This window comes from Nothobranchius furzeri, chromosome 4 (genome assembly GCF_043380555.1).
Source record: "Nothobranchius furzeri strain GRZ-AD chromosome 4, NfurGRZ-RIMD1, whole genome shotgun sequence".
Lineage (NCBI taxonomy): Eukaryota > Metazoa > Chordata > Actinopteri > Cyprinodontiformes > Nothobranchiidae > Nothobranchius > Nothobranchius furzeri.
Genome location: NC_091744.1, coordinates 84,759,861 through 84,778,855, shown reverse-complemented (window position 1 = coordinate 84,778,855; position 18,995 = coordinate 84,759,861). Strand labels below are relative to the sequence as shown.

At 42.7% G+C, this 18,995-nt stretch overlaps 1 protein-coding gene across 1 annotated transcript in view; it reads right to left on the bottom strand.

The window, feature by feature from the left end:
• The window catches only part of LOC107389225 (E3 ubiquitin-protein ligase HERC2), a 38,028-nt gene extending 19,145 nt beyond the window's left edge, over positions 1-18,883 (bottom strand). Inside the window, exons 1-26 of the mRNA XM_070550756.1 lie at positions 18,576-18,883; positions 15,673-15,793; positions 15,472-15,548; positions 14,823-15,044; positions 14,654-14,745; positions 13,456-13,586; positions 12,963-13,087; positions 12,816-12,880; positions 12,645-12,745; positions 12,505-12,561; positions 12,307-12,409; positions 12,002-12,197; positions 11,777-11,925; positions 11,586-11,702; positions 11,373-11,471; positions 10,068-10,247; positions 7,740-7,883; positions 7,474-7,640; positions 7,326-7,392; positions 7,147-7,217; positions 4,485-4,668; positions 4,298-4,400; positions 2,615-2,836; positions 2,331-2,398; positions 694-730; positions 161-231 (exon numbers count right to left, since the gene is read on the bottom strand). Of these exons, the coding sequence (XP_070406857.1) occupies positions 161-231; positions 694-730; positions 2,331-2,398; positions 2,615-2,836; positions 4,298-4,400; positions 4,485-4,668; positions 7,147-7,217; positions 7,326-7,392; positions 7,474-7,640; positions 7,740-7,883; positions 10,068-10,247; positions 11,373-11,471; positions 11,586-11,702; positions 11,777-11,925; positions 12,002-12,197; positions 12,307-12,409; positions 12,505-12,561; positions 12,645-12,745; positions 12,816-12,880; positions 12,963-13,087; positions 13,456-13,586; positions 14,654-14,745; positions 14,823-15,044; positions 15,472-15,548; positions 15,673-15,793; positions 18,576-18,798 (3,192 nt within the window). The 5' untranslated portion in view covers positions 18,799-18,883. The remainder of the gene's footprint in view (positions 1-160; positions 232-693; positions 731-2,330; positions 2,399-2,614; positions 2,837-4,297; positions 4,401-4,484; positions 4,669-7,146; positions 7,218-7,325; positions 7,393-7,473; positions 7,641-7,739; positions 7,884-10,067; positions 10,248-11,372; positions 11,472-11,585; positions 11,703-11,776; positions 11,926-12,001; positions 12,198-12,306; positions 12,410-12,504; positions 12,562-12,644; positions 12,746-12,815; positions 12,881-12,962; positions 13,088-13,455; positions 13,587-14,653; positions 14,746-14,822; positions 15,045-15,471; positions 15,549-15,672; positions 15,794-18,575) is intronic.
• Positions 18,884-18,995: the final 112 nt, after the last annotated feature.

The following is an 18,995-nucleotide window of genomic DNA, read 5'->3' as shown; positions in this document are numbered from 1 at the left end:
TCTTTCACTCATATTTTAATACATTTACTTTGGTCTGTAGTAGAAATTAATTCCTTGTAGGTCATACTCTGAGGAAAAAAAGCTCTGGTGTGCCCGTTGCAGCATGGAGAATTCAGCTGGAGGAGAAAGTAGCTTCAGGCAGCAGGATTTGGAGTCTTACTTCTTGAAATATGGACATCTCGTCTCTGATTGGCTGACAGCAACACGACTCTACCACTGACTCTGGTTGCTCTGCAACGTTGATGTTTTATCTCCACAAATAACACAAGCCTGGAGGAGTTCTGCTGTGTGGTGGCGTTGCTAAAGCTAACGGGCAGCTTCTACTAGCCGAGAGGTTCTCTGCTGTTTCCTGGACGCTAAACTAACAACAGCCTTCCCCGTCGTGAGTCAAGATGGGTGAGTCCATGAATGTTAGTGGCAGTGTGACGTAGATCTGTCAGGATTTTCTATCCTAGAGTTTTACCGTCTGTTTTCTATCAGAAGCTACTGCAGGAGATAGGTGTAGGAGACTATTTTCATGTTCAGCCTGCATGAGATCAATCATTTTCAAAAATAATAAGGGAAAAATGTTTTTTCAGTGAAGGACTTCTTTATAACAGCACACGAATGGATGAAAAACTGTAAAAACGTTAAATAGCCTGTATTTGATGAAGTGCATTCAAGAATTCATGTCTGCCATTCACACATTCACACCCTGGCGGTGATGAGCTACATCGCAGCCACAGCTGCCCTGGGGCACACTGACAGAGGTGAGGCTGCCCAGCACAGGCACCACCGGTCCCTCCGACCAACACCAGCAGGCAAGGTTGGTTAAGTGTCTTGCCCAAGGACACAACAGCAGCCTTCCCTGGCAGGAGCCAGGATCGATTTCACAACCCTCCAATTACCGGACAACCCGCTGTACCTCCTGAGCTACTTCTGCCCAAGAGTGCCCATGGGTATCAGAGCTGTGAGAGGTTGTATTCATGTAATCCGTTCATCCGTGATCCTCGGGCACTTCCAGCTCCTGGAAGATCCCAAAAAGTTCCCAGACAAGGGAAGAAAAAAAAATTAACTATTAAGCCTTTATTTGTCCCTTTCCAGTGAAATTCACATTATTGTAACAGCACAAATCCGGATTAAAAGGCAAGTTCTTGAATAAAAACGAGAAATTCAACATCAAAATGACAAGAGGAGCACAATGAAAAATATAAAGTTACATTAAGATGAATTTTCTTCTAACAAAACAGCAGAAAGTAAACTGACGTGACACCGTGCAGATGCAGCAAGACCTTTCCACAAGAAAGTTACGTTATCACAAATGTTTAGAAAAAAATGACCTAAAAACTTTATTTTTGCAAGTCATGTCGCTATTTTCACTGTTTGTACAGTTCAGACGATCTAATGAGCGTTTTCATTATTTATATCTGTTAGCCTCGCATGAACAAATGTGTTCAGCCTTTATGCTTTTAGATTTTAGCAAATGTTTTTCTATGTATGTGAGAGGTTTTAAAGAACTGGATCAAAACGAGAAACAAAATAAATCAATAATATGATTTTAAATCATGTTTTGTTGTTTCAAGCACAGCAAACAAAGAATTCTAACATTATGCCGTATTCTAACACATTTAAAAAAGCCCAGCTTCCAATAAACAGAATAGTATTTTAGCTTGTTTTATCTTAAAAAAAAAACACACAAAATCCATTAACAAAAACAGTCTCTGAGCGTCAACAATGTCAACTATTTTATTTATTTATGTTTGTTTTTGGTGCGTTGGGGGATTACGTTTAAAAAAGTTCACCCATCTCAGAAAAAGAAAATCATAATGAGAACATCAGGCAGAACATCGAGCAGTTCTACACACACACACACACACACACACACACACACACACACACACACACACACACACACACACACACACACACAGAGTTTTATCCAGTAAGTCGTGGAGGATGGCTGCTTATACTGAGCCAGGATCCTCTGGAGGGTTCTTCCTGTTAAAAGGAAGTTTTCCTCTCCACTGTCGCTACATGCTTGCTTAATACGCGGATTGCTGTAAAGACTTAGACACTAGTCAGTGACTCGATGCAATTTGCTGGGTTCCTTACATAGGAAACTTTTTTCTGATTGGCTTAATGAACTGACCTGGATTGGAATGTTTATTATGTGAAGGTCCTTGAGACGACTCTCGTCGTGGTTTGGTGCTATATAAATAAACTAGAATAAACTTGAATTATGCTGAATCCATTGTCCCCATCAAATTAAGAAAAGTCATGAAATATGAAGCAAATTAAACAAAGGCAACTATTAATTTTGAGTGATAAACATTGAAAGGGGTCAAATTGACCCCAAGGTGAATAGGAGGGTTAAAACCACAAAGACCTAAAAGCCTTTCTTCTAAAACCCTTGAATCACCTGGAATAGAAATCTGAGTTGTTTACATTTGCAGACAGATCTGTACAAACCAGAATTCTAATATACTCATTAGTAATAACAAAATGATCATTCCAGTGAAAATAAAAAGCTTCCTGTACAGAAACAGTGTTTCTTTTAGCAGCTTTGTTCTTTTTAATAAGACTGTTTTATTTACACCAATGTGACTGGTCAGATTAGCTCCTGTGGCTCCTCATCAGACCAGAGTATTAATTATTCTGTTGTTGCTCAGCGCTTCAGTCAGCTTGCTCTGCATGATCTCTCTGGTCGAGTACAACGGCAGCTCCAGGTGAGAGAAGCACGTGTGTGACTCGGGATAAAACTGGTCGTTGGAGAGGTTCTCCGTGTGTTTAACTTTGATGGTCATCTTAATGTTGTCCAAGCCGAGAACAGGAACTTGTTCAAACCCTGACACAAACCCTGCGGGAGGTAAAGCAGGTTTTCAGCAAGCGTCTGTCTCTACGGACACGTTACTCAGCACCATGTTTAGAAACGGTCATTTTCACTTCCTCACCTGAAGAAACATTTGGAGGATGGCGTAGATTTTAAACACACAGAAACCAAAGCCGACAAAATCATGCAAATATTAGTTTGGTTCAACTTTCATAATGATGCTTACCAAGATCCTTTTGCATTCACTCACGGTATCTGTAATAATCCGATTCCAAACACACCCACATCACCCCGCTTCTCCTCCAGCTTCACTGGCTGCCAGTCAACTTCAGGGTTCATTCCAAGATCCTGGTTCTGGTCTATAGGGCCTTACATGGACAAGCACCATCTTACATAGGTGATCTTCTTAGTCCCTACACCCCCAGCAGGTCCCTGAGGTCCAGTGACCAAAGCCTACTGGTTGTGCAGCACCAGGCTAAAGGTCAAAGGTGACAGATCATCTGCTGCTGTGGCCCCCAGACTCTGGACCTCTCTCCCCCTGAGCCTGAGATCAGTGGACTCAGTGGTCTCCTTTAAAAAGCAGCTGAAGACTCACTTGTTCAAGCTGGCTTTTGTATGACCTTCTTCACCTCTCTCTCTTTATTCTGCTCTCCCCACCTATTCCACCTCAGGATCCACTGATTTCCCTCTTTCCTGTTCACTCTCTCTCTTTCTTAACATTTTTTTAATCACAATCGTCTATTTTTCACTCATTTTAATATATTTTTCAACATTTTCTAAATGCTTTTTTATATTTTTACAATTTTTGTTTTTGTGAAGCGCCTCGTGATTTTTATCTTGAGAGGCGCTATAGAAATGATATTTTCTTCTTCGTTTTCTGTGTAAATGGCCTGGTGCATTTGATAAAGCACCTTCTAGAGTCCTGGAACCCCCAAGGCGCTTTACAACACAATTAGTCATTCATCCTGGTGGTGATGAGCTACACTGTAGCCACAGCTGCCCTGGAGTGCACGGACAGAGGTGAGCCTGCCGTACACCGGCGCCACCGCTCCCCTCAAACACCCCCAGCAGGAAAGGTGGGTTAAGTGTCTTGCCCAAGGACACAACGACAGCCTGAGCGGGGCTCGAACCTGCAGCCTACCGATTACAGGGCGAGCACATAACTCTTGTTAGCACCACTATTCCACATGCAGGGTTGTTTGAGGTTTCTAAATATCTTTGTAACACCAATAATGCTTTCTACAAGAAAAAAATAATCATTTCTGCATCCTGAAGGCTGATTTTGATGTTTTTTCCTAACTTTGACAAAGTAATTTTAATACTCTTTTAGTTTGAACGTAAGAAGCTGAGTACATTGTTCTGAGGACAGAAATTAAAACGTGTCACGGGAGTAACAGTAACCCCAACCCGGACACAAGATGGCAGTGTAATACACTTTGACAGGAGGGAGTGGAAAGTATTTTTTCATGTACATAACTCCATACTCACAAAGGAAAGCTTTCTTCTGGTTCTCAGTCAGCGCATCGAAAACTTCCCAAAACATTTGGATGTTGGGGTGATCGGCGTGGTACTCCCCCTCGTACACTGTGTTCTAGAATGAGAGACGAGCCTGGAATCAGAACGGCATCGATCCCCTCAGGACGCTGCTGTTGACTTTCAGAGGAAGAGAGCTTACCCGTTTCAGCCTCTCCCAGTCGTGGAAGTCCTTCCCCACCAGGATTTCCTGCAGTTCCCTCGGCCTGAAAAGTCTCACCAAATCCCGATCACAGACGTGGAAGAAACCTCGCGTGAACTCTTTAAACACGTTTCCCACAGATGTGTTGAAGGCGTGATTCACGTAAGCATCCACAAACTCCTTCCTGCTCAACAGATGAAGAATAATTTGACGCACTTGTGTAACGTCCTGAAATGGTCAGTTTTCACCTACAGATTGACCTACATGCTACCGGTCATCTGCAGACATTAATTCCATCCTCTAAGGTGGATTTTACATTCTGTCTTCCAACAAGCCCAGAAGGTTCTGCAGCTCTGAACACACGATAACATGTTGTCAACAAACTGTTCCCGTTCCAAGGCCTAAGCTTCCCTCATCGCTTCTACAGGATTCCTCATGTCTCTGAATAAAGTGAACACTTACAGCTCATATGAGTTAATCATGAAATGAACAATATGGTTAAATGAAATGTTTTGATTAATCTGTGCCTAAGTTAATAAGGTTGAAATGACTTTTAATATTACAACGAAACATTTTGATGTTATGATCGATGTTTGGTTTAACAAGTGAATCATTATCTACACTCAGACACAATGTTCATAAGATAAACAGTGGTGTGAAAAACTATTTGCCCCCTTCCTGATTTCTTATTCTTTTGCACGTTTGTCACACAAAATGTTTCTGATCATCAAACACATTTAACCGTTAGTCAAAGATAACATAAGTGAACACAAAATGCAGTTTTGAAATGATGGTTTTTATTATTTAGGGAGAGAACAAAATCCAAACCTACATTGGCCTGTGTGAAAAAGTAATTGCCCCCTGAACCTAATAACTGGTTGGGCCTCCCTTAGCAGCAATAACTGCAATCAAGCGTTTGCGATAACTTGCTACGAGTCTTTTACAGCACTCTGGAGGAATTTTGGCCCACTCATCTTTGCAGAATTGTTGTAATTCAGCTTCATTTGAGGGTTTTCTAGCATGAACCGCCCTTTTAAGGTCATGCCATGGCATCTCAATAGGATTCAGGTCAGGACTTGACTAGGCCACTCCAAAGTCTTCATTTTGTTGTTCTTCAGCCATTCAGAGGTGGATTTGCTGGTGTTTTGGGTCATTGTCCTGCTGCAGCACCCAAGATGGCTTCAGCTTTAGTTGATGAACAGATGGCCGGACATTCTCCTTCAGGATGTTTTGGTAGACAGTAGAATTCATGGTTCCATTTATCACAGCAAGCCTTCCAGTTCCTGAAGCAGCAACACAACCCCAGACCATCACACTACCACCACCATGTTTTACTGTTGGTATGATGTTCTTTGTCTGAAATGCTGTGTTACTTCTACGCCAGATGTAACGAGACATTTGCCTTCCAAAAAGTTCAACTTTTGTCTCAGTCCACAAGGTCTTTTCCCAAAAGTCTTGGCAATCATTGAGATGTTTCTTAGCAAAATTGAGACAAGCCCTAATGTTCTTTTTGCTTAACAGTGGTTTGCGTCTTGGAAATCGGCCATGCAGGCCGTTTTTGCCCAGTCTCTTTCTTATGGTGGAGTCGTGAACACAAGCAGATTAATCTGTGCCTAAGTTAATAAGGTTGAAATGACTTTTAATATTACAAGCAGGTGAGGCCTGCAGTTCTTTAGAAGTTGTCCTGGGGTCTTTTGTGACCTCTCGGATGAGTTGTCTCTGCGCTCTTGGGGTAATTTTGGTCGGCCGCCCACTCCTGGGAAGGTTCACCGCTGTTCCATGTTGTTGCCATTTGCGGATAATGGCTCTCACTGTGGTTCGCTGGAGTCCCAAAGCTTTAGAAATGGCTTTATAACCTTTACCAGACTGATAGATCTCAGTTACTTTTGTTCTCATTTGTTCTTGAATTTCTTTGGATCTTGGCATGATGTCTAGCTTTTGAGGTGCTTTTGGTCTACTTCTCTGTGTCAGGCAGCTCACATTTTAGCGATTTCTTGACTGAAACAGGTGTGGCAGTAATCAGGCTTGGGGGTGGCTACAGAAATTAAACTCAGGTGTGAAACACCACAGTTGGGTTATCTTTTAACAAGGGGGGCAATTACTTTTTCACACAGGGCAATGTAGGTTTGGATTTAGTTCTGTCCCTAAATAATAAAAACCATCATTTCAAAACTGCATTTTGTGTTTACTTGTGTTATCTTTGACTAACGGTTAAATGTGTTTGATGATCAGAAACATTTTGTGTGACAAACGTGCAAAAGAATAAGAAATCAGGAAGGGGGCAAATAGTTTTTCAAACCACTGTAAATTAAAAGTTAACGTCACTGCACATAGATATTTTCTTACCCACAAATCAGAGCACCCTGTATCTGAAAGAAGGCGTGATGTTCTGAGGTTTGTTTGTCAACATCTCTTAAGATGGCATGTCCCGATTGGCCAAGTAAATCATAATATGAGAATATTAAAACATGACACTTGAGTTACATTTTTTTATTTTCTCTCTTGGACTTCGAGTCAAAATGTTCTCACTCCCTGCAGGACTTTTATCTTTGATGTACCTCAGGGCTGTTATCTGGGCCCACATATTTTAACATTTGAATGTTGCAAAGCCCATCAGGGAACAACTAGACGTAATTCACCAACAAAGTTGAATGAGGATTACTTGTTTTGGTTGGTGACTTGCTTTTCAGGATTTTCAAGATCAAGTACAACCTCCATCCCATCCCAGTTGATCTTTAAAGGAAACACATATTTACAGTATATCACTGCTTTGAGAAATGAGTTTAAAATAAGATGGACATTATAAACCAAAAAGTACCATTTTGAATCTGTAAAACCTACTGAAAAGTACATGTACAGGTCCTCCAAGTCATCATCTGTGTAGTCGTGCAGAATGTACGACAGATTCCTGAAAGAAAACAGAACATAGATCACAACCAAGATGGTGAAAGAAGTCTGAATGTAAAGATATACATTTTATTCTGCTTACTTTCCAACACTTGGGTCAAATTCTGCCAAATCCTCCAGCGAAGGCGCCACTCCAAGAAGTTTCTTGAACAGGACCAGTGGGAAAGGTAAGTAAACGATCACCTGGTTGTACAAAGCCAGTCCACACAGAACCCCAAACAGGTAGAAACGTTGGTCTTCCTGTGGAGCCTAATATTCCAAAAGGAAGACAGTTTCAAGAGTTGTTACAAAGAAACCTGTAAATTTAGAGTTTATCCCACAATCACCTGTTAAAAATAAAAGTCCCACCTTGGACGAGAACCACGCCAGCGTCTGAGAGTCGTTGAACATAAACATTTCAGATTCAGGCGACACCATCTCATGAAAGACTTCATGGAAAAAGTCCTTTAAGGACAGATTAACATCGGTTTCAATGTTTTCATCAAAGTAGACCTGCAACACAAACACACATTTGATCAGCTAAACAATATCAATTCAGTTAAATTCGGTTTATTTTAGGGCCGGGACTTTAACGCGTTGATTATGATTAATTAATTAGAAATAAATGACGCGTAAAAAAAAATTACGCATTTAATCACAGCGTGCATTTCGAGCAATGCGGAACCTTTGTCATTGCACGATTTCCTCGTAGACCGAATATGACTGACGCACACAACAATGCACAGTGCTAATGGCTACTAAAACGGAATAAAAACAGAAAGAGGTTGCCTTGCTTGGACTGATGCAGGATTTAGGAAACACGCCCGCCTCTTTTCTTAACTTGAAAAAAAAAAACTTCCAGACAACAACGGAGTCCGTATCGCGGACATTTTTCAGAGATCGTCTCTGCTGCGGCTGCCCGGTGGCACCGGAAACTTTACAAAAGTTGCGGTAAGCTATATTTTTAACATTTACGTAACATCTGTGCAGCGCTGGAAGCACCAGACAGAATAATTATGTGCCCTAACAGTAGTTTATGAAAGTAGTCAGACAAACGAGAGGCACCTGGCTGCCGCTGGGAGAACGCCCCGTGTTCTCACTACTCCGTAAACAATCACAAGCAACGTGTCTTAAAGTTGAAAACAGAAGTTTAAGTTAAAACAGAAACACTCTAAAAATTTGATTAATTTAGATTAATTAATTACAAAGCCTCTAATTAATTAGATAAAAAAATTTTATCGAGTCACGGCCCTAGTTTATTAATATAGCGCCAATTAACAACACACCTCATCTCAAGGCACTTTCCAAAGCAAACATTCCAAGTGAACCTAATTATTAAACGGCCAGTTCATTATTCCAATTAGTAAAAGTTTTCCAAATAAAACCCAGCAGGTTGCATCGAGTCACAGCTTTATCATGTCAGTGACTTTACAGCAATCCCCATTCTAAGCAAGCATGTAGCGACAGTAGAGAAGAAAACTCCCCTTTAACAGGAAGAAACCTCCAGCAAATACATAAAAATATCTCTCACAGTTTATTCTAATTACTTATAAAATAAAAGGTTAAATGTTTCATGTATTAGAGAAAGAATGAAAAATATTCTTGCATGTAATCAGCTGCTTAAGATAACATTTTTATCGGTGCATTTTTAAAACTTTTTAAATGATAATGATAAATAATAGTGACCCGCACTTGTATAGCGCCTCTCACCCCAGGTTTCCACGGGAGCCGTCAGCAGCACGTTACTGCAGCAGCACGTCTTGCTCGCGTAAGCTGCTGCTTGGCCCTTTCCACGAGACGCGAAGCAGCAGGGGAGCAGCTTTCACCGACCGAGCACGAAGTCACACGAGTGACTTCGTCAGTAAACACAACAACAAGCAGGAGAAAACTACAACATGGTTTGTGTTTTATGTTCTGTCCGTTTTATAATCGTCAATACGGACCTGAAAAACAAAGGAGACCGCTAGCTAGGTGATGACTTCTCACGGGGACGCACAGTTAGTAACCTTTTTTAAAGTAAAGCAACCGGAAGGCAGTACGTTCTTTATTCTGAAAATGTTGGGAGCTTTTCTCCATTTCCGCGTCCGATTTCCTGTCTTTCCTTCCCCAAAAATGTCGAACTTGACCCGTTTCAGAGGCGTCACGCGTAGAAAATAGAACCGGCGCGTAAAGGCCGCGACATGCTGCTCCTGAGACGCGGCCGACTCGCGCTGCTGACGGCTCCGGTAGAAAAGGTTCTGTTGACCACAGCGGTTCCTATCAGCAGCTATGACATGCTGCTGCAGTAACGTGCTGCTGACGGCTCCTGTGGAAAGCCGGGGTCAGAGTAAGGACTCCAAAACGCTTTACACTACAGTGTATCATTCATCCATTCACACACACATTCACACACTGATGGTGATGAGCTACGATGTAGCCACAGCTGCCCTGGGGCGCACTGACAGAGGCACCACCGGTCCCTCCGACCACCACCAGCAGGCAAGGTGGGTTAGGTGTCTTGCCCAAGGACACAACAGCAGAATTCTCTGTCCAGAGCTGGAATCGAACCTGCAACCTTCTGATTACCGAACAACCCACGCAACCTGTTGAGCTACTGCTGCCCCCGATTTCAATGTAGTACTGTCCAGAATGTAGTCCATAATCCAGAGTGTTATTACTGTAATGTTTTCTATGGGTGACAATGTAATGTTTGTTTACCAAAAGTGGCTTCCTGTAGTCTCTCAGATTAACAGCAGTCAGCTGTTCAAAGGTGTCTTCCAACACCAACAGTCGCCTCAGCTTCAGCACCAAAGGTTGAGGAACGTCACTCAAATGAAACTCACAATCCCAAAGTGCATTAAAGACAGTCGTGAATGTCCACTCGAGTAACTCCTCGTGCTGTGAGGAAATACAGGAAAAGTTAGAACACAGGTGGGAGAAACACAAAACTTTACCATAGAGCCACAGATCGGCACAATGAAGCTACTTTTGAACACTTCTGCTGTTGGATCACATTTTATTTTCTGAGGAGGGCAGGACTGAACGCCAACGTTCTCATTGCTTAGCTGTAGTGGAGAGTGTCCTGATTTCCTGTCTCACTGCGCGGTATGGAGGCTGCACGGCCTTGCAAGAGTTACCATGGCCCAGGGTACCCAGGTCCACTGTTGTAAGATCGTGCTTGTTCCAGTTACACCAACCCTCTAGCATTAAATCACCATTGTCCCTGTGTGAACTTAAAAACAATCCTCCATTCTTTATACCTAGACTGGATTATTGTAATCCGTCGTCTGCTGGAGTAACTCAGATTTTTATAGCGAGGCTGCAGATTATTCAGAAGCAAGGCAGGGGCTAAGGAATGGGAGCACATCACTTCCGTCCCGGCATCCTTTCACTGGTTTCAGGTGCATTACCGGGCTAATTTTAAAATCCTCGTCTAGGTTTATAAGGCTTTGCATTGCTGCTGTTCTACACAGACACGGCACATCACGGGGACTCTGATCTGCTGACAGACTCACTGTTCCTCGCGCTAAACCAGGGCTATTTAATTCCGGGCCTCGAGGGCCGGTATCCAGCACGTTTTAGTGGTTTCTCTGCTCCAACACACTTTATTCAGTGGTTGAATCACCTGTGCAGCAGCTCATCAGGCTCTGCAGAAGCCTGTCAATCACCTGCTGATTGAAATCAAGCAGGGTTAAAGCCAAAACGTGATGGCTACCAGCCCTCGAGGCCCGGAACGGAATAGCCCTACACTAAACCTAAAACTAGGGGTGATCGGGCCTTCTCAGAGATGCTCCAATGCTCTAGAACAGTGGCCATCTGACAAGCTCCATCTTTGACATCATTTAAATGTCAACCGGACTCATTTTTACTCGATGGCTTTCAGCACAATGCTCCATGAAGTTTTCTTTTCTTGATGCTGTTTTAACTTTGTTTTTTCTTACTGGTTTTCTTGTGAATGTAACAAAATATGATGCCAAAGTAATTTTTTATTATGTTTAAAATCTGGAATAAATTAGTGGTTACCTTTGTGAGCCCAGCATTCATGTCAAAAACCATTTTCTTTGCTTGCAGATCCATCACGACTGGAAACTGGCAAAGGATAAGTGGCTCAACTCGCAGGAACTAAAATGAGTAAATGAGTTTTACTCAAACAATGCACGCGCACCACTGGAGCAACCGGAAAGGTAAACTCAAAACGAGCACAGAAAAGAATTAACGGTGTTATTTTTTTCTTACATCTCGATTTAATCGTGAACGCCAGAGTTGCAGGTCCTCATGTAGAAAAAATGTATCGATGGAAAAAGAGAAATCGCTGTCTGGCAGCCTCTGAGACTCTGAAATCCTGCTGTTGACCTGAAAAGAAAACATTTATAAGACCCGTAAGAAGTAGAAGTAGACCTGGAATACGTGTTTGTTATACTACTGACGTTGTACATGTACTGGAGGACCAGAAGCAGGTTTCTCACTCCAGCATTTCGAGGAACAATCTCATAAGACAAGATGACAGCGAGTGTCTGCTTCCACACCGAAACAAACCTCCTCATGCTAGAGGGCGACAGCGACGACCACCAGCCTCCTGTAGCAGATCACACGAAGATTGTTGTGAACAGCTTTTAGTCGAATCAGACGTTACCAGGTGGCTCTAATCGTACCCAAGACCTCGAGGCTTCTCTTGGACAAGCCGGTCACAGCGGTGGCGACCGCCTCGGCGAGCGTCGTGCTCTGAGGTGACCTGTGCTTCTGGATCACATGTAGGAGCTCGTTCAGAAGGATGTAGATCCTCAGACTTTCCACTCCGACCGGATTCTTATCAAGAAGAGGCAGCAAGCGTAGAACCGCAGGCTCGGCCTGACAGAGGATATGTGTGAGAGTCCATTATCTGGCTGCTGATCTAACAAATATCATGTCTCAGAGGCGTCGGCCTTATGGCGCTTTTATGGAGACATAAGCTACTAACCTCCTCCCAAACGCGGTCCTTCTTCACCAGTTTCTTAAAAGTCAGTCGAGCCATTTTCAAGCTCAGGCCGTGGTATTTTGATGAGGTTTGGAAATGTTTTTCTCTAAAATAATTGAAAAAATGAGAGCGTAGGGTTTGCTGGATTAGTTATTAAAAACGTCTCCGGGGCACGACAGGACGTTAGGGAGAAGGTTTTACCTTTCGAGGCAGCTTTTATTCAAACAGGAAGCAGATGAGAATGTTTGGTGGATTTCCCTATGAAGAAAACAAACACTTCATCCATTTCCACCGAGAATAAAAACCGTTCCTCCTACAGTCTATTAATGTTTTAAACTCACTGTTTTATCTTTTTCCACGACTTTGAGTCACAATCAGAAGTCCATTTATCAATCATGCCTTCTAGACCGTTGGGAGTAGTTTTACTGAGTCTGTGGTCGTCCTGTGGAGTAAATAAGGTGAGCTGATGTTTGCTGAACCTCCTCCAAGGTGGGTTCTGGTGCTGATGTTACCTCATCACAGCTGCAGGTTGCAAAGGAACAGTTTTCTCCTGCAAAGATGTTTCTGATTTTGGCGTCTGAAGGAAAAAAGAAAGAGGAATTTATTTAATTAATCCAATTTCTGCTAGTGGCTGGAATTTGGATTAGAGATATGCTCACCCTGAGGCAGGAGAACGGGGAGCGGGACGGACGGGTGGCTCTCCTCTCCGTGTCCAAGCTGTCCAAACTCTCCACACCCAAAGGAGTAGACTTTATAGGAGTCTGTCAAAACTACGCTGTGGTTTCTGATGAGAAAACACATGAAGTAAAAAGGCAAATGTTCCCTTTGCATCATTTCCTGAAAGAGCTGTGATAATGTTGTATTTTATGAATCAGGAATAAAGTTCATTTGAAAAAATAACTCATTAAACATGTTGATGTTTCCATAACTTTAAATCTTTTCTAATTTACATTTAGATTTAAAAGCTTTGTTTCCCCGTTGATATTATTACATACGTTATTTTGAAATTCTTAAAGAACTTTGCGTTAAAAACGTAAGGTTTGTTTCCACTTAAGGATTCATTTCTCTCCAACTTCAAACACCAAAGGCTTTGATGCAGCAACACATTTTAAAATCCTAAATTATTGCATCGATTGAAGAGACGTGATTTACCTTCCGCATGCAACCCTGATGACTTTTGTTCCCAGCAGTTCTGCAACAAGTCGAGGACGGAGCTCATTTTGGAAAGAGTTGTGTCCGAGTTGTCCGTACCGGCCGGAGCCGAACGTAAAAACGGCGCCGTGCTGGTAGAGCAACCAGAGATTAATTTACAGGAATAAAAAAAGTCTTGGACCAAGCATTGAACCCTGAGGAACTCCATGACAGATTCATTATTAACACAAACAAACTGGAATTTATCAGATTATTCATTCTTAAACCACCTTAGTGGCATTTCTTCAATCCTAATTTCACAGATAGAATTACGACAGGTTGGATACAGGTCTGGGGTCAGCTAGAGCCCTCGGATCAAGATCACGTTTCTTAGCTAAAGGTTTAATTATAACGACCTTAAAAGGCTGTGCAACAAATCCATTCATTAGAGCCAGACTGATCAGAAGGAGGTGTTTATTTAGGGAAAAAATCTCCTTAAAGAGCAAGTCACCCCCAAATCAACTTTTTTTCTGATAAACTATATAAATGTGTGTCTAATCGTGCTGCAGACACGTGTAGTCAATAGTTTTGCAATTTAGTGCATTTTAGTTAAAATTTAAATTTTCTACCTAAAACTGTCAGTGTTGTGCCGTTGTCCGGTAAAATCTCTGCACTGCATTTGAATTTAAATCTGCCATCGCCATTGGCTAAGAGGTACCCTAGAAAGTTAGCTGGTACCATATGATGTCACAATGTCATTGTAAGCCTGTGTGTGTGTGTATTTGTTAGCGGCTCCGCCCTCTCGGTCTGCTAGGCAACAGCATTTGTTGCATTTTTCAAACAGGAAGTGGGAGTGGAGTAACACTCTGGTAGGGGGGTGACTTGCTCTTTAAACACTCTGGTTGGGAGGGGTAAAATATTGGGAATAATTTGCAGAGATTACCCTTAAATTCTTTTAAAGATACTTTTTGGAACTTACAACAAATTATTTAACTAAGCCTCTGTATTTGTCAAAGGCATATCAAAAGTCTTTCATTCCACCTTTAATGAAAGGTGTGTTAGGGTGGTTAGGTGGGCCTCCCACCCCAGAGGAGCTGGCCCGAATGACTGGGGAGAGGGAAGCCTGGGTCTTTCAGCTGACCCTGCGACCCGACCCCAGATAAGAGGAGGAAGATGGATGGATGAAAGGGTGTTTGGATTGTTAGATTTGGTGACTAACCTTGGTCAAAATGACCGTGTGGTCTTTTCCACATGAAACGTCACAAGTTTTCTTCAGATGTAAACTTTGAACACAAGTCGGGGTATTCCTGTCTGTAGGGGGGGGGGGGGGGGCTTTAGTTTAATAAATGCGATTGTGAGACATTTTGTAAGACATTCGGCAGCATCACCTTCTGTGTCTCCCAGCCCCAGCTGTCCTCGGTCGTTCCTGCCCCAGCCGAACACGCCTCCGGACACAGAGAGGACGAAGCTCTGCTCTCCTCCAGCAGAGACCCGCACCACGGGGATGGAGGACAGAGATCGGAGGTGCTGGGGGGAACCGGCCCCTGAGTTTCTCTTCCCAAGGCCCAGCTGGCCCCAGGAGTCCAGACCCCATGTGTACACCTGACCATCTGTAAGGAAATAACAACGATTGACCGTTTTCCTGCAGCTCCATGTCTTTTTTCAGTCATTCTAAACATTACAGCTAACATGAAATGTTAAATCTTATAGTGGTTCTGTTCTAAAATGAGGACAAATGGAGCTCCAATGGATGCATTTTTTTGTTTTTAACCTCCTGAGACCCCCCGTCCACATATTCAAACATTGGCTTCTTGCACTAGAATATTTTATTTTCTTAAACTTAGACTTTTTTATTATTATTTAGAAACATTTGATATTGAATGAAGTTAAAAAATATCTTTTATTTCTGTTTTTTCTATAGGAAACCTGTGAATATTTGTATTTTATTTTATTTTACATCACACCAGATTCACATTCAGGTCTCGGGAGGTTAAACGACTAAATCCTGAAACATATAAACAATAAACTCTACTGAACCTTTGCTCAGGGCCACTGAGTGCTGGCTGCCACATGAAATCTGTGCGACAGCCATGTTGGAAAAAGCCTCCAGAGTCCTGAGAGACCAGCAAAAACAAACATTTACCAAATAACCTAAAATACAAATTTCTCTAACTGTAGGTCCAACTAAAACTTAACTTTAATATCATTTAAACAGTAAAGAAGTTTGTTTCTCCTCACCGGGGTGTGTAAGGGAGTCGAGTCGTGTCCACGTGGAAAACTGAACCTTGTTCAGACAGGAACATTACGACATCATCGCCACAACTCACAGCCTCGATCCTCTCCTTACACTTCACGAACTCTACGGAAACACAACAGACATATTTTGTAATATTCTATCATTCGAGCTGAAGAGGATTTATGCTCTAGTTTAGAAAAAAATCAGCATATATGACGAAATACATATTTTCTTATGTGACCAGGATAAAATCGGGCTGCATGGTGGCGCAGTGGTTAGCACTGTTGCCTCGCAGCACGAAGGTTGCAGGTTCGAAACTCGGCTGCGGCCTTTGTGCGTGGAGTTGCGTGTTCTCCCCATGCATGCGTGGGTTTCCTCTGGGTACTCTGGTTTCCCCCACAGATCACAACACGCCCTATAGGTTATAAATTGTAAGTCGCTTTGGATAAAAGCGTCTGTTAAATAAATAAACATAAACATAAAATCACTACTGAACGTTGATGCTGAGTTATTTACATGTTGAATAAAGTTGGTCTTGTTTTTCTTTTTAAATAATTAACTCATTTTCTGAACTGCCTATCCCTCAGAGAGCTCTCGGGAGCTGGTTGGGCGAGAGGCGAGGGACGCCCTGAGCAGGTCTCCAGTAGAGGTCGACTAATATTGGCTTTTCTGTTGCTGATGCCAAAATCTAGGAGACAGCTGATGTGTACTGCAGAATTTCTGGGCTGATTTTCATAATGACTCTCCCTTGCCCTGCCTCCAACATGCCTCCATCTAAATAGGATAGATTATCCAGAGTTATCTCTGTAGTTATGCTGCTATAGGCTTAGACTGCTGGAGGATACACTGACCACTTTCCACAATCGACTGCTTTCTTCTACAATCTGCTCTTTAACTGTATTATTTCCTGCTATTTCAGCTGTTAACTTTATTTTCTCTCTAAGTGTTTTTCTCCCCAGAAGAAGCTACAACGATGTTCTCCTGAGCTGTGGTGGCCTCATGGAGGGGGCCATCTTCTAGCACACTGCTGCTAACCACTTAAACATTCTCCCTCTCCTGATAATAACTTTTTGCTTTCCTTGACGTTGGACGTGTTACTGCTAGTTTACCCGTTTAATTATAGATTCACTAGGATAAATACAATAAAGTTTATCTTTCACCAAATAGAATATTCACTAAGACATCACAATAGAACTGTAGACACATTATTGTGTGTGTGTGTGTGTGTGTGTGTGTGTGTGTGTGTGTGTGTGTGTGTGTGTGTGTGTGTGTGTGTGTGTGTGTGTGTGTGTGTGTGTGTGTGTGTGTGTTCTGTCTTCTCCATCCCCAGTGAGTCGTGGAGGATGGCTGCTTATACTGAGCCAGGATTCTCTGGATGTTTCTTCCTGTTAAAAGGGAGTTTTCCTCTCCACTGTCGCTGCATGCTTGCTTAGTATGAGGATTGCTGTATAGTCACTGACACTAGTCAGTGACTTGATGCAATTTGCTGGGTTCCTTGTACAGGAAACATTTTTTCTGATTGGCTTAATGAACTGTGAATTGGAATGTTTATTATGTGAAGTGCCTTGAGACGACTCTTGTCGTGATTTGGCGCTTTATAAATAAACTTGAATTGAATACCTGGAAGTTTACTTATTTTCATGCTACAATGTCACTAATAACATAGTGTAGCGGTCTGCGCCGCCCTCTAGCGGGATGTGTGTGTAGCAGCAAAGAAGAGTCGACAGGTAGCAGACATAGAACACTTTTAATAGCCGGCTGGCTCCCCTTTTCATCCCCCCACACATGCATTTAACTCACGGTGCCAACAGGCACCGGAGAAGAACTACACAGCGTGAACACCGAACTGAAACAAACAACACTAACATAACCCCGAACAATATAACCCTCAGAACACCACAAGCGGAATAAACAAACCCAATTTACCCTCCCCCCAGAGGGCAATGCGGCCTTGCCGGCCTATCAGTGGCAGGGCCGCCACAATAGAATATATAAGAAGTTTATTGTCATCGCACCAGCATCCCAGTACAACCAGATGAAGTTTTAGTACAGCCTTTTCCAAGATCAGACCAACAACACATGGATAGAATATACAGACAGGAAACATCGGCTGATGCATCAGAAACAATATTTCTGAATCAGAATCAGTTTTCAAACTCTAGATTTAACCGACCTTAACGTTGTGCACTGCTCAGCGTTAAAGACAGACACCTACTACACAACTTTAAAGTATTAATTATGCTGGTGTCATTGTTGAATGCAACAACACAGGGTTGCCCAAGGATGTGCCCGACTTTAAATCGGCTTTACTAACGACAAATATCGGCCATACCGATCAGGGGCGTGTCCAGGGAGTGGCCTGGGGTAGCACATGCCACCCTTGGAATCTGATTGGCCACCCCAGGTGCCAACACACTAATTTATCTTTAAATTGGCTTTTCATTGTCCACAAAAGGCTTGGGGTTAAAAACAAAAAAAGCATATCCATTGGCGCCACCCATGCACAAATTTGTGCCTCACCTGGGCCACCCCATTTTAAAAGATCTGGACACGCCACTGATACCGATGTATAAAAACGGTAAATATCGGCCCACCACCAATAGTCTACCCCTGAAGTCTCCAGTTCATCACAGGGACACAAGCAACCAGTCAGTTGGGACATAAAGGACCATAAATGATTAATTACCAACATTTAAAAATATCCATAGCCTGTCTGTCTGCCTAGCTGTCTTCCTGGAAAATGTAATGGTCGACTTTAAAACTCATTAGAGACACTCTCACTCTAATAAATCTAATAAATCTGTATGATTTAGCTTAATCTCATTTTTGTTTCAGTTCAACTGAAACTGCATTAACTTTTATTTATTTGGATTATTATTCTGCAGGAGTTTGCGCAGATACTCACTCTGTTTCCCTCGGACTCTTCCACATTTGCGCTCATCCGTGCGCATAATAAACGCGTTTCCATTCTTCTTGGCGAACGCGAGCAGGTTGCGCCCTGCGGACAGATCCGTGATCTGGTAGCTGATGTTGACGTGATGAACTCCGTCCTCCGCGGTGCAGCTGGCCGGGTTTGAGTCGCCTTTCAGCCAGCAGCCGCGTCCGCAGTCCTCTCCCCACGAAAACATGCTGCATGTGAGGCGCTTCCGGTCCGCCAGCTGATCTGCGTTGTTCTGGTCTGCTGTCAGTCAGAAACGAAACCTAAACTCACAGCTGACGGAGCCGAGAAACGAAACTGTCCTGCTGAAGAAATGGAAACTGAAACTAGAGTAAAAAGTGATGCAGGGTCTCCAATTTACGGCTCTGAAGCCACAAGTGGCCCACC